Below are 13,376 nucleotides of genomic sequence, written 5' to 3'. Positions count from 1 at the left end.
TAGAGAGATCAAAGTTCGCTACATTTTTGTTGACAGAAGTAGAGTAGTAAGTCAAAGTTATGAGAATTCAGTTTATGGTCGTTTTCCAAGATGGCAGGTCCGTAAACTTTCGATTTTGTTGAGAATATGAGTTAAACCTGTGATAACAAATGCAGTTTTCAAGTGATAAGACAGTCAGTTCTCAAGTTTTAATTGTGTTATTGCAAGGAAAGCAATCGCGTACAACCACATAGGCAAACGTGTACTAACAGTTTTAATCTTTAATTGTTGAAATAACCAAGTAATTGCTGAATTCAAGGACATATTCTAAGTTATTTCATTGTTTAATTATGAATAAGCTTTTTGCTACAAGGATTATATTTCTTAATGTTGGTAAGAAGATAGTTAAATTTAATTTAATTTTTTTATTATTTCAGAGAAGAAAAAGGAGGCAGACAAGAAACCAGGAGCAATGTTATCAAGGTACAGTTGGAGTTAATTGTTTGAATATAAAGCTCTTTAATTTTCACACATCAATGACAGTAACACACATAACAATATTACTTTAATAGAAGGGTGCTTTGTCATGTGTTATAAGTCATAGCATAATAGTTATCAGATTCAAAAATCTCACAGTAAAGTTACAAAGTTCAAATAAAAAGTAGTGTGGTTCAGGCTACATTGAAAAAAAATGTTGGTAGGTTTTTACAGACTTTTTTTTTCTTCTCCTTTTATTGGTCCATATGGGTTGAAATGGAGCAGAAACTAGAAAATAAGCATGTTTCCAGCCTGAATTTAACTTTGATCAATTTTGCTTCACTTTGTCCTTTTCTTTCTCCCAATTTTTGTTCTTCTTATTTCCAAATTTAAACAAGGAAATTCACCCCAAAAATGTAGAGTTTGCAGGAAAAAATAGGTTTGGTCAGATAACCAGAGCCATCCTGCTTTTATATTTGGCCTAATCGTACTGTAAATTAGTTTTCATATACCTGTAATATTAGTAAATTGATTGAGTTTGATACCAAACCTTAGAGTCTGTTGGAATAGTATCTCATTTAATTTCTGCCACCATATTCACCATGTTTTACATTTATAGAATTTTTATTTCTCTCAAACTGTAGAAAATAAAAAACTTAAGCATGTCTCTTATCTTTCCTGTGGAACTGTATAGATGTAATTATGAAGCTTTTGTGCTATTTATAGTTGTTTACAACTTGCTGCAGGGGGTGGAGATACTTTCATGTCTTTAATTAATAACACCATGAATCTAGCATAAATACTTGCATGTAAGTCTATTCCACATGCAAACTGCACATAACATACCATCAAACAGTGTACAGGCAGATCTGAGTCTATGCATTTTGTTCATCTCATTTCAGAAGTCTTCGGAGATTGAATGTTGTCTTCATGCATATGGTAAGAGGGACTTTTAAATAGTTCTGACATCAGGATGATATTAGAATGGTTAGGTCCAACATCAGGATTATGTTAGAATGGTTAGGTCCAACATCAGGATGATATTAAAATGGTTAGGTCCAACATCAGGATTATGTTAGAATGGTTAGGTAACATCAGGATGATATTAGAATGGTTAGGTCCAACATCAGGATGATATTAGAATGGTTAGGTCCAACATCAGGATGATATTAGAATGGTTAGGTCCAACATCAGGATGATATTAGAATGGTTAGGTCCAACATCAGGATGATATTAGAATGGTTAGGTCCAACATCAGGATTATGTTAAAATGGTTAGATCCAACATCAGGATTATGTTAGAATGGTTAGATCCAACATCAGGATTATGTTAGAATGGTTAGGTCCAACATCAGGATGATATTAGAATGGTTAGGTCCAACATCAGGATTATGTTAGAATGGTTAGGTCCAACATCAGGATTATGTTAGAATGATAGGTCCAACATCAGGATGATATTAGAATGGTTAGGTCCAACATCAGGATGATAATAGAATGCAGTTAAAATTCATTATGAGGTAGGGTCTTATTTGAGCAAAAGCTAATTTATTTATAATGATCAGGTGCTAACTCCGGTTCACATGGTAAGTGCCAAAAATATGCGTGGTTCTGGTAACGTGACTTTATTATTAATGGCTTAAACCATGCATAGTTTGTTATTTCTGAGCCTGTAATTTTAGATTAGAAACATGAACTAACAGCAGGATAGTAAAGAAATAAAAGCAAAAATTTCATTCTGACATTTCTATCCTATTTTTGTACACTGTAACTAGAATCAAATATTTTTTTATTATTTGGGCATAAATTTAAAGTATATTGCTTGAAATATAGTATAAATCATATCATATGAACTGATCTATTCCTTGAAACCTACTATCTCAGATTGGATTATACAATGGGGAATAAAATTGGAGTGATGTTATCATATGTTGCCATCATGGTGTGGCATCAGATTGCATTACAGCAATATTGGCAAAAATATTTTTGGGTGATATCATGAATCCAGATGTTAGCACCCCATCTAATGTGTGAAAATTGATGTAATGAAATGATAAAAGTTTTTTTAAAATTTCTTATTGAATTTATACATGTAAAATGTTTGCTGTACATAATGCATTATTATTATATCATCATGCAATTCATTTTGTGGATGCTCAGAATTACAAAAGTGTTACTTAAATGCCATGAAATTTTTTCCAGTACATGTACATCAGAAATGAATAAATAATAAATCCCCAACTGCTCAGGAATACACCTAAATTGATTCATAAATTCTTGATTGCTCAATAATGCACAAATACTGATTAATAAATCACTAATTGCTCCATTATGCATATAAACTGATTAATAAATCACTAATTGCTCCATTATACATATAAACTGATTAATAAATCACTAATTGTTCCATTATACATATAAACTGATTAATAAATCAATAATTGCTCCATTATACATATAAACTGATTAATAAATCACTAATTTCTCCATTATACTTATAAACTGATTAATAAATCAATAATTGCTCCATTATACATATAAACTGATTAATAAATCACTAATTGTTCCATTATACATATAAACTGATTAATAAATCAATAATTGCTCCATTATACATATAAACTGATTAATAAATCACTAATTTCTCCATTATACTTATAAACTGATTAATAAATCACTAATTGTTCCATTATACATATAAACTGATTAATAAATCACTAATTGCTCCAGTATACATATAAACTGATTAATAAATTACTAATTGCTATGCAGTATACCTGTAATGAAACTCATTAATAAATTAGTAATTGCTCCATGTTATATGTACATAACAAAACTGACTAATTAATTCATAATTGCTTTGTTTTTGTTTTCTTTTCTTTTCTTCCATAACCTGGCCAGTTTAAGGGCACCACTGATGACTTTACAACAAACTATCTCCATTGTGCCCTGTTCTTCACTGCTATTTGGGACTTTGCAAACTTCATGCCTGTCCACTCTTGGATATTATCTTTTCATCTCTTCTTCTGTATGCCTCATTTTCTCTTGCACCACTCCGGTGGCCTAGTGGTTAGAGCATCTGCATTGGAAGTGGGAGGTCATGGCCCCGGCCAAGTCATGCCAAAGACTACAAAAATGGTATTAACAGCTGCCTTGCTAGGTGCTCAGCATTGAGGTTAGTGTTAGGACTGGTGGGCCTGGTGTCCGGATAATGTGACTGGGTGGGACATCATGCTACATGTCTGCGGCATAATGCCACAGTGCTAGACATCACTATAAACTGCCACACTGCAGACATTGTAGCGATATGACAGAAAAATTGTTAAAGCTACGTTAAAAACTCCTAATCATACACACATTTTCCCTTGCTCTCACTGTCCCATGTAGGATTGTCTTTGACAGGCCAAATGAGCATGAATCGTGACCATACTGTTTTAGTTTGCATTTCTTTATGGTGGTGAGCAGATCTTCGTATGGTCCAATTACACCTTGGATTCGGTGCACCTCCTCATTAGAGACATGGTCTAAATATGAGATTTTCTTCATTTAATATCATCTCTAAAGCATGGATTCTTCTCTATAGTTCTACTGTCAGGGTCAGTGTCTCATACAGGAATATGGACATGATGAAGGAGCACATAAGCTTGATTTGGATCCCAGCATAATTTTGCTGCCCTTCCAGATAGGCTGCAGCCTAGCCAGCTGAGTTGTTGTATGAACAATCGAGGAAAGAACCTCAAGTTTTGAACCTTCATCAGAGGTTATAGCACCTAAATACTTGAAGCTTGTCATTGTACCTAGCTTCTGTTATTTCACTCTTATTTCCTTTTGGATGCCACAGAAACTGATTAATAAATCCCTAATTATTCTAATACACATAAACTGATTAATAAATCCCTAACTCCTCCATGATACACATAAGCTGATTAATAAATCTCTACTTATTCTAATACACATAAACTAATTAACAAATCCCTAATAGGTCTGTAATATACATACACTGATTGATAAATTCCTAATTGCTTTGTAATACACATGAACTGATTAATAAATCCCTAATTATCCTAATACACATTAACTGATTAGTAAATCCCTAATAGCTCTATAGTATACATATACTGATTGATAAATTCCAAATTGCTTTGCAATACACATACACTGATTAATAAATCCCTAATTATTCTAATACACATAAACTAATTAATAAATGCCTAATAGCTCTGTAATATACATACACTGATTGATAAATTCCTAATTGCTTTGTAATACACATAAACTGTTTAATAAATCCCTAATTATTCTAATACATCATTACTTAAATGTAAACAGAAGTGAAAAAAGAAACATTTCAAAGCTGGCTGGCGTAGAACAGGGCGAAGAATTCCAGTTATCTCCCTTATGCCCTTTCTGGCTCAACAGTTTAAAAATTTGATTGTTAATTTAGATAACCTAATTAAAATTCCTATTAAATCGTCAACCTTTGTGTCCACTATCCAAGCGATACCTCTGCGTATTGCATTATTCAATACCCATTCAGTAGGACAACCGGAAAAATGCACAGAAATAGTTAATTTTATCAACAATCAGAATATCTACGTCCTTTTCCTGTCAGAAACATGGCTAAAAATATCAGGTGATGAGCCACCAGTTACTCCATCAAGTCATCCCCCGCCACTCTCGTGGAGGTGGAATTGCTGTCATCACAAAGAACTCCATGATCAAATGTCTTAACCATACCACAACTTTCAGTTTCTACCACACATCGTTTGAACTAACCCAAACCACACTTACACTGGAACAAAGGTCAGTCCATTTTTTCTGCCTATACCGCCCTCCTCCTAGTAGAAAAAACAAGCTGTCTGAATATCTCTCTTTGGAGCAGTTTCCGAATCTCCTGGAGCATGGAAATTCGATAGGTGGCAACCTGATTATTCTTGGAGATTTCAACTTTCACTTTGTCTGTCCTGGAAACCCAAACGCATCAAAACTCCTAGATTCCATTAATGGTTTCAACCTCAGTTAACCAACCCACTCATAAACATGATCACATTTTAGACTGGATTCTTCATAGACCTGATGATAACATTCTATGGTCCTCCCTGGTATCCCATGAACTTGCATCAGATAACCTCTGCATTATATGCCATGTTGACGTATCAGTCCCTAACCCTCCACCTTTATTTGCTACTAAGAGAAACCTCCGTATAATAAATAGAACCAAACTAATGCATGACATCCAAGCAAACCTAACAACTTACCAACCTCCTACAGCAGAACAACATGATAACTGCATGCGTTCATTGCTCGACAAACATGCCCCAGCCACCAAGTGCAGAGTATCAATTCAAAAGTGTTCTCCATGGTATAGCAGTGTTAGGGACCAGCTTTGCACTGCTAAAAGAGACCACCGTAAAGCTGAGAGGCTTTAGCTTTCCACCAGACTCACTACTCATAAGCAGATCTATGAAGCCGCTAAGAAGAACATCACAAACAAAGTCCATACAGGGAAATCAGCCCACTACAGTACTAAGATCATGGAAAGTTCTAGCTGCAACGAGCTCTTCAAGATTACTAACAAGCTAATGTCAAGGAACAAATGTACACCACTTCTAACTACCATCTCTCTAGTCGACCTTCTGGACCTGTTTGCAAATTTCTTCCGTGACAAAGTACAAACCATTAGAGATAAGCTTGACAACACAATTTCATTTGACTCATCATCACCATACAGTTGGGATACAGAATTTCAGCAGCAACCATTAGCAGCATTTGAACCTATCTCTATGGATTTAATATGTACAATCATGATGAAGAGTGCACCAAAGTCATGTGAACTTGATCCAATTCCAACATCACTCCTTCTTGAGTGCTTAGATCCAGTATTGCCTTCACTAATGTTATTAATACCTCTCTCTCATCCAGAGAATTCCCATCATTTTTCAAAACCACCATTGTAAAGCCTCTGATGAAGAAACCAACACTCTACCATAACGATTTAAAGAACTACCGCCCAGTTTCTAATATCCCATTCATATAAAAAAATCTTAGAAAAGGTTTTTCTATCCCAGCTTTCTATCCCAAAGTCTTTTTAGCAATGTACAATCTGCATATCGCCCTTTCCACAGTACTGAAACTACTCTTCTAAAAGTAGTTAATGACATTCTCCCTGCTTTGGATAGCGGAAAGATTACAGTCCTCACCCTCCTTGATTTGTCTGCAGCATTTGACACAGTAGACCATGATATATTACTTCACCGTGTCTAGCATGTATTTGGCGTTCATGATACAGCCTTACTTTGGTTCAAGTCCTACTTGGTCAACAGGACACAGACTGTGTCTGCAAATGGAATACACTCCAGCCTAGTTAATCTATATTGTGGTGTTCCACAGAGGTCTGTTCTTGGACCTGTTCTCTTCATTCTGTACACTCAGCTGCTCTCGAGTGTCATAGATCATCATTAAGTGTCTCACCAATTGTATGCTGACGACACCAAAATTATCAACTCTAGCCACCCAACTGAAGTTGATGCTACCATCCAAGGTGTAGAGAGGTGCATTTCTGATGTGAAATCATGGATGACATGTAACAGGCTACAGATGAATGATGATAAAACTGTGGCCATTCTGATCACAACACAAAGACTTTCTCATTCACATCCTTTACCTCAAACAATAAATATCAGTAACACCAATATTAAATTCACACAGTCAGTACGAAACCTAGGTGTCACTCTCAACAGTACTCTCACATTGCACCAACATGTCATGAACATGTGCAAGGCTGCATATCTTGAGCTGAGATGCATCAGCTCCATTCGCAAATATCTTTCAGTTGATGCCACTAAAACACTTGTATGTTCAATAGTACTTTCAAGACTGGACTATTGTAACTCAATTCTGTCTGGTTCATCTCAATATCTACTTCAGAAACTTCAGAAAGTTCAAAACACAGCTGCTCGGATCATACTTAGAGTACCACAATCAGAGCACACCTCCCCACTGCTCTATACCCTACACTGGCTATCCATTTGATCCAGAATCAAACACAAAATTTGTTCTCTGTGCTACATTTCACTGACAGACTCCAGTCCAACATACCTATCTGACCTCACCCATGTATACACACCAGCAAGATACTTACGCTCCTCTTTTGACAATCGTATACTCATTATCCCACTACGAAAACGAAGTCATATGGACAACATTCTTTTGCATACCAGGGCCCAGCAACATGGAATGAATTGCCCACTGAACTTAGACACAAATATACAGTGATCCCATTCAAGAGTGCTCTTAAAACTCACTTATTTCGACTGCAAGAACAAACTTAAAGACCTAATAATATTCCCTGCCTTAAGTATTTACAGCATGTTTTTATGTTTTCTGATTTCATGGTGATTGTTTTCTGTAATAATATCATTATATATGGGTTTTTTATGTTATAGGTGTTGTCTAATGTTGTAAAGTGCTTATAGCTTCTAAAGATTAGGCACTATACAAAGTCCTCATCATTATTATTATTATACACATAAACTAATTAACAAATCCCTAATAGCTCTGTAGTATACATACACTAATTGATAAATTCCTAATTGCTTTGTGATACACATAAACTGATTAAGAAATCCCTAATTATTCTAATACACATAAGCTGATTAATAAATCCCTAATAGCTCTGTAATATACATACACTGATTGATAAATTCCTAATTGCTTTGTAATACACAAAAACTGATTAATAAATCACTAATTATTCTGATTCACATAAACTGATTAATAAATCCCTAATTATTCCAATACACATAAACTGATTAATAAATTCCTAATAGCTCTGTAATATACATACACTGATTGATAAATTCCTAATTGCTTTGTAATACACATAAACTGAATAATAAATCCCCATTTAATTTGTAATATACAAAAGCTGATTAATGAAATCCTGACTGCTTTCTAGTACATATACTTCACACTGTAGTTTACATAATAAATTTCTCCATGCAGCAATGAGTTGTCAGTTTATTGCTAATTTTTCGTTGAAGAGGATGGCAGCTCCTTACTCTTCATCAGTGGAGGATGAAGTAATTCTTCAGAAAATTGATACCAAAGGAGTCATCACCCTCAACAGGCCTAAGGCCCTCAACGCCCTGAATCTGACCATGATCAGAAAAATAATGCCCAAAATGACGGTATGGACCTGTACACATTGGCAGCTCATTTATCTTTTTTTAAACATAATATAGATCTGTGCCAAAAGTCAGCAATAACTTTGTTTTTACATAGATTGGTATTTAATCTTTGGTGCCACCCCTGTTTTGCTCTTTATTTTGTGATTGCTTGATTTTCACATGGAAATAAATGCATCCATTGCTTTAGGTATGAGAAAATTCATTCCACTGGCACTGCATATGTATATGTTGCCATGAGTCAATTAAAACTTTTGGCCGTCATTAATAATTCATACCAGTGTTGATATAAGTATTTGACAACTGGATTGTATTCTAAGACTTGTACTTTACTAGTAAATAATTGCATAATATCTTGTATTGATTAGCTGTTTTTAAAAATACTTTGTATACACCCTTATAACTGGGATAACAATGCATAAATGAAAGAAATTGTATAGACATGTACTTTTTCTATATCAACATGTACTTTTTCTAAATCAACATGTCATACATACAACCATTTCATAGGATTCATCATTGTTTCAGAAAGCAATACATTTTTCTAGCTATTTTAAATCTTGAAAATTTAAACAGGATGAATGATCACTGAACAAATTGTTTATATATTTCTCTGCACAGGAGTGGGAAAATGACCCAAAGATGACCATGGTTATTATCAAAGGAGTTGGAGACAAAGCCTTCTGTGCCGGTGGAGATATACGAGGTATCACTTAAAGAAATAATTTTAAGCTACTTTTAAATGCTTGCAGTCTGGTGGTAAGTGTGACCACCAGACATGTAGACAAACCAAGTTTAAACACAGTTGTGTGCATATTCTTTTTTCTTCATTTTTAAATTTTTTTTATTTATTTAAATATGCTTGTTTTACCTTGACTATGGAAGAAAATTATGTTACTCCTGATATTTTCTGTGCAAATATACACAAAATGGTTAACTGCTGACAATATCACATGGGATACAGTAAAAAATCTGAAACATCATATGTATTTGTAACCAATATATTTGATAATAAATTAGAAAGAAAATTTGCTTGCTCTGATTGAATAACAAATATATTTCATTTCCTGGATGAAGAACATGAGTATTTTGCCACTCGTGAGATTACTAATTTTTCATTCACTCAATGAAATATTTATTATTCACTAGTTACTAAGCAAACATTACACAGTTGTCACACAAAGTGTGTGCATTTTACATATCTTAATGTATCTCATATGTAAATCACTGCCATGATCTAGCATTTGTCATAAAATGGGAATGTTTTAATGGTGGAGCAAAGAAATCCAATATCATTGACTGGCTACATCCAAAATTGCTAAAATCCCATTTAAAAGATAAAAAAAAATCACTAAATTGTGGATATGCATATCTAATGCTTTGCTGTATCTTATCTACAGATTTGTCCTTTTGTATGTTTTCATTGAATTAATTTAACATGCAAGACAACCCTTTTAGATTTGTCCATTTGTGTGTTTTCATTGAATGGATTCTGCATGCAAGACAATCCTTTTAGATTTGTCCATTTGTATGTTTTCATTGAATTAAATTAACATGCAAGACAACCCTTACAAATTTGTCCATTTGTATTGGGTTTTTTTTGTTTGTCAGAGGATGTTACATGCACAGCAACCCTTGCAGTTGTATTTTGATTGAATTAAAGCTTGGTTGACATTAGCATTCATGCATTCGGTGATTATAATTTGATGAATTTCTCCAGAGTTCTGTCCCCTTTTGAAACAAAATTTGGTGTAGGCATCATTACTCTGTGAATACATGTTTGGGTTTTTGGTTAATAAGGATTGATGAACTGCCCTGTATCAGCCATAAAATGTTGTATATTGTACATTTTTGTTACCACTCTAGAATATTTATTGCTGAAGTTGTTTATCAAACTTTGCATGTGTTCTTTTATCAACCAGATCTAAAATAAATATGATTATGGTCAAGTGACATACATATATTTCTTAGGTGAACTTGTGCATGATTAGCTATCCTGTTGCCGTTGGCAGCATTTCAGAATTAGATTTTGATCGAACCATGGCAGTGCGCAAAGAAACTATTTTCTGATACAGGTCTAGGGCAAGCAGGTTTAAAAATCACTTGCCTTGACTCATTTTCACTTGCCACAAAGGGCCATATTTGTTTACTGCTTCTTCAGAATTGTGTTCTCCATACTGATTGGATCAGCAGCAGAATTGTGTTCATGTTTCTGATTGGTTCAGTGGAGTTGTGTCCATCTCACTGTTAGGTTCAGCAGAATAGATGTACATAAGCATCTGAAGTGTTCATGAGACAAAACCTCATTAGCATTCTGCTGCTGGAGAAAGGCTCACAATGAACAGAATTTTACAATTTAACTTATAAATGAATTGTGGCGTATACCTTTGGTCATTTGATCTCTGACTGATTGTATGCCATCAGTTTTGCTGTTGATGTACTGTGTTTTTCATCATGACCTGTAGGAAGGAGTATTTGCGAGACTTCGGGAAGTTTCATGTTCTGGAGCCTGCAAATATATCCATATGTTGCTCAGAAGAAGCTGAAAACAGAAATAAAGTCGGAGAGCGATGGGTCTTTTTTATTTTTCTTCATTCAGTAAAAACAATATCTTAAATTTACAATTACAAAAAATAAGCTGCATCATAATTAGTCTGTGTTGCAATTATAGACAACACCCAGTCCATTTATCAGTAGCATCAGCAATGCTTATAGATTTTGATACAGGTAAACAGATGATCTTAAGAGGATGAGGGATGTACAAATGAAGCCACATCAGGTAGTTGAATATTAATAATTTGCCAGTGTTTGCCAGTTATTCTGAACATGCCTGATGGGCATCTCAGAATATGGAAGCGACTCTGTTTACAATTAGAGGAACTCAGTGAATCAGGCAATCAAGTTTCTTCAGCAGTGTTTAGCATTTATGCTTATACCATCAAGAGAGTGGGTGAATTTAATTACAGTTAATAGCAAAACATGCTAAGGGAGGTAATCTGGAATATGACTTATAATCAAGGGATGAATTTGTATGATTTAACATATAACCATTCTAAGGGAGGTAATCTGGAATCTGACTGACTTTTATAATGAAGAGCTGGGGTGAATTTAATAATGTTTAATGTCTATACATACAAAGAGAGGTAATCTTGAATCAGAATGGCACAATTATGACTTTGCTGTTTTATTTTTGTTGGTTTTTTATTCGGTTTGGTACATACACTTTGCACTTTTGGTATAACACAGAGCTGTAGATAAGATTTTCATGAATTTGGTAAATAACTTTGGTTTGAAACTAATTATAGGTTTGTTTTGCTTTACCTTCCAGTGGTGTATTGTGATACTAATCACAGACCATGAGACCTTATGGATGGTCTTTTGTTTGTTGTTGGCCATCATCTGACATCCATCTGTCTGTTAGCACAAGTTTGTTATTGTTACATATGCTAAACTACTTGAAGGATTTATGCATACATTCATCCCATTGAAATTAGTTCCACATGGACAACCAGTATGGTTGCCACAGTGGCCATTTTGAAATTCTTCCCTATTTGGTCCTAAATGAAAATGGTACTAGTCTGATGTCCAAAATGGCTACCATAGTGGCAAATTTCTTGGGGGAAAATTATGGTGGCTGTTGTGGACTGCTGAGTAAAGGTGACTGTTAGGACAGATTTTACTTTATTTAGCAGTTGGAAATAATACTGCAATATTCTTGTGTATGTTATACTGAATTTGTACGATGTATTCAACAAAGATCTGAATTTTGTTGGAATAAGAGGTAAAAGACACACAACAAATGAAAGTCACAAGTTGAGTGACCATTGTCTGACTTGGCAATGTCGTCAAAGTTTCCTTTTTTTAATGTCTGTCTGATGTTGGTGTCTTTGTTTTTTGTTTGTTTAAATTTTGCATACATTTCAAGGTACAGCATCTTTGAATCAAAAGGTAAATCCTCAAGGCCATGCAAAAATTGCTTGGAAAGTCTAGGAACAAAATTTATTACATACATGGCTATAATTTGATCTTTTATGTACTTGAACCATGGTCATGGTGAAATATTTATAAGCTATTTTTTTTTTCTTTAAACACATTACCCAATCATAATGCCTTAGGAGAACTATCACTATCTTGTAAATCCAATCCTCCCAGATATTACTTTTTGCTCAAGGGAGCTAAAAGTTGTCTGCCAGCCAAGATGACTGTTAGAGTGAACTCCTCTCTGGTATAAGGATTGGTGGCAGAAACCATGAACCTCTCATTTACTACTTCCACTTGTGCCAAGAAGCATGCTTTCGTCATAAGAGGCCTCACAAAAGCCAGAATCTATGTGGTAGTTATACCATTACAAGTTGGATGAGTTTTTCACCTCTAAGGAAAGTTTACTCCATAAATACTTTTTCTCTTCCTATGCCAGCAGAGTTCTGCCTTTACAATTTGCTAACACTTTAGCCCTCAGAATTAAACAGTTCTCACAACCACTCATGGAGAGAATTACTCAAGCAAGAAGGCCCTCCACTCTGAAGGCATATGAAGGTAAATGGCAAGCTTACACCCAGCGGTACCCAAACAGAACTTATCACTCCAGGCGTCTATACTGCAAATTGCTAACTTCCTCTGGCTCTTCAAAGAGAGAAAGTTTGCAGCAAGTACAATAAAAGATTACTACTCCACAAACTTGGACACCTTTCATCACCACAGAAGACAGGATATCGGACAAAACAAGGACTTATACAGC

At 34.6% G+C, this 13,376-nt stretch overlaps 1 protein-coding gene across 3 annotated transcripts in view; it reads left to right on the top strand.

Moving 5' to 3' along the window:
• LOC149791378 (3-hydroxyisobutyryl-CoA hydrolase, mitochondrial-like) overlaps nt 1-13,376 on the top strand; it is a 44,324-nt gene that overhangs the window by 104 nt on the left and 30,844 nt on the right. Inside the window, exons 1-5 of one of the 3 annotated variants that reach the window (XM_089969934.1) lie at nt 28-46; nt 417-462; nt 1,359-1,395; nt 8,495-8,641; nt 9,260-9,344. In XM_089969934.1, the coding sequence (XP_089826060.1) occupies nt 452-462; nt 1,359-1,395; nt 8,495-8,641; nt 9,260-9,344 (280 nt within the window). In that variant the 5' untranslated portion in view covers nt 28-46; nt 417-451. Of the gene's footprint in view, nt 1-27; nt 98-416; nt 463-1,358; nt 1,396-8,494; nt 8,642-9,259; nt 9,345-13,376 lie in introns of those variants that run through there. The other 2 variants (XM_089969932.1, XM_089969933.1) reach the window with 2 other exon arrangements.

Source organism: Sinohyriopsis cumingii, chromosome 9 (genome assembly GCF_028554795.1).
Source record: "Sinohyriopsis cumingii isolate HCF-2022 chromosome 9, ASM2855479v2, whole genome shotgun sequence".
NCBI classification, from domain to species: domain Eukaryota; kingdom Metazoa; phylum Mollusca; class Bivalvia; order Unionida; family Unionidae; genus Sinohyriopsis; species Sinohyriopsis cumingii.
This window is presented reverse-complemented; position numbering and strand designations above follow the sequence as displayed.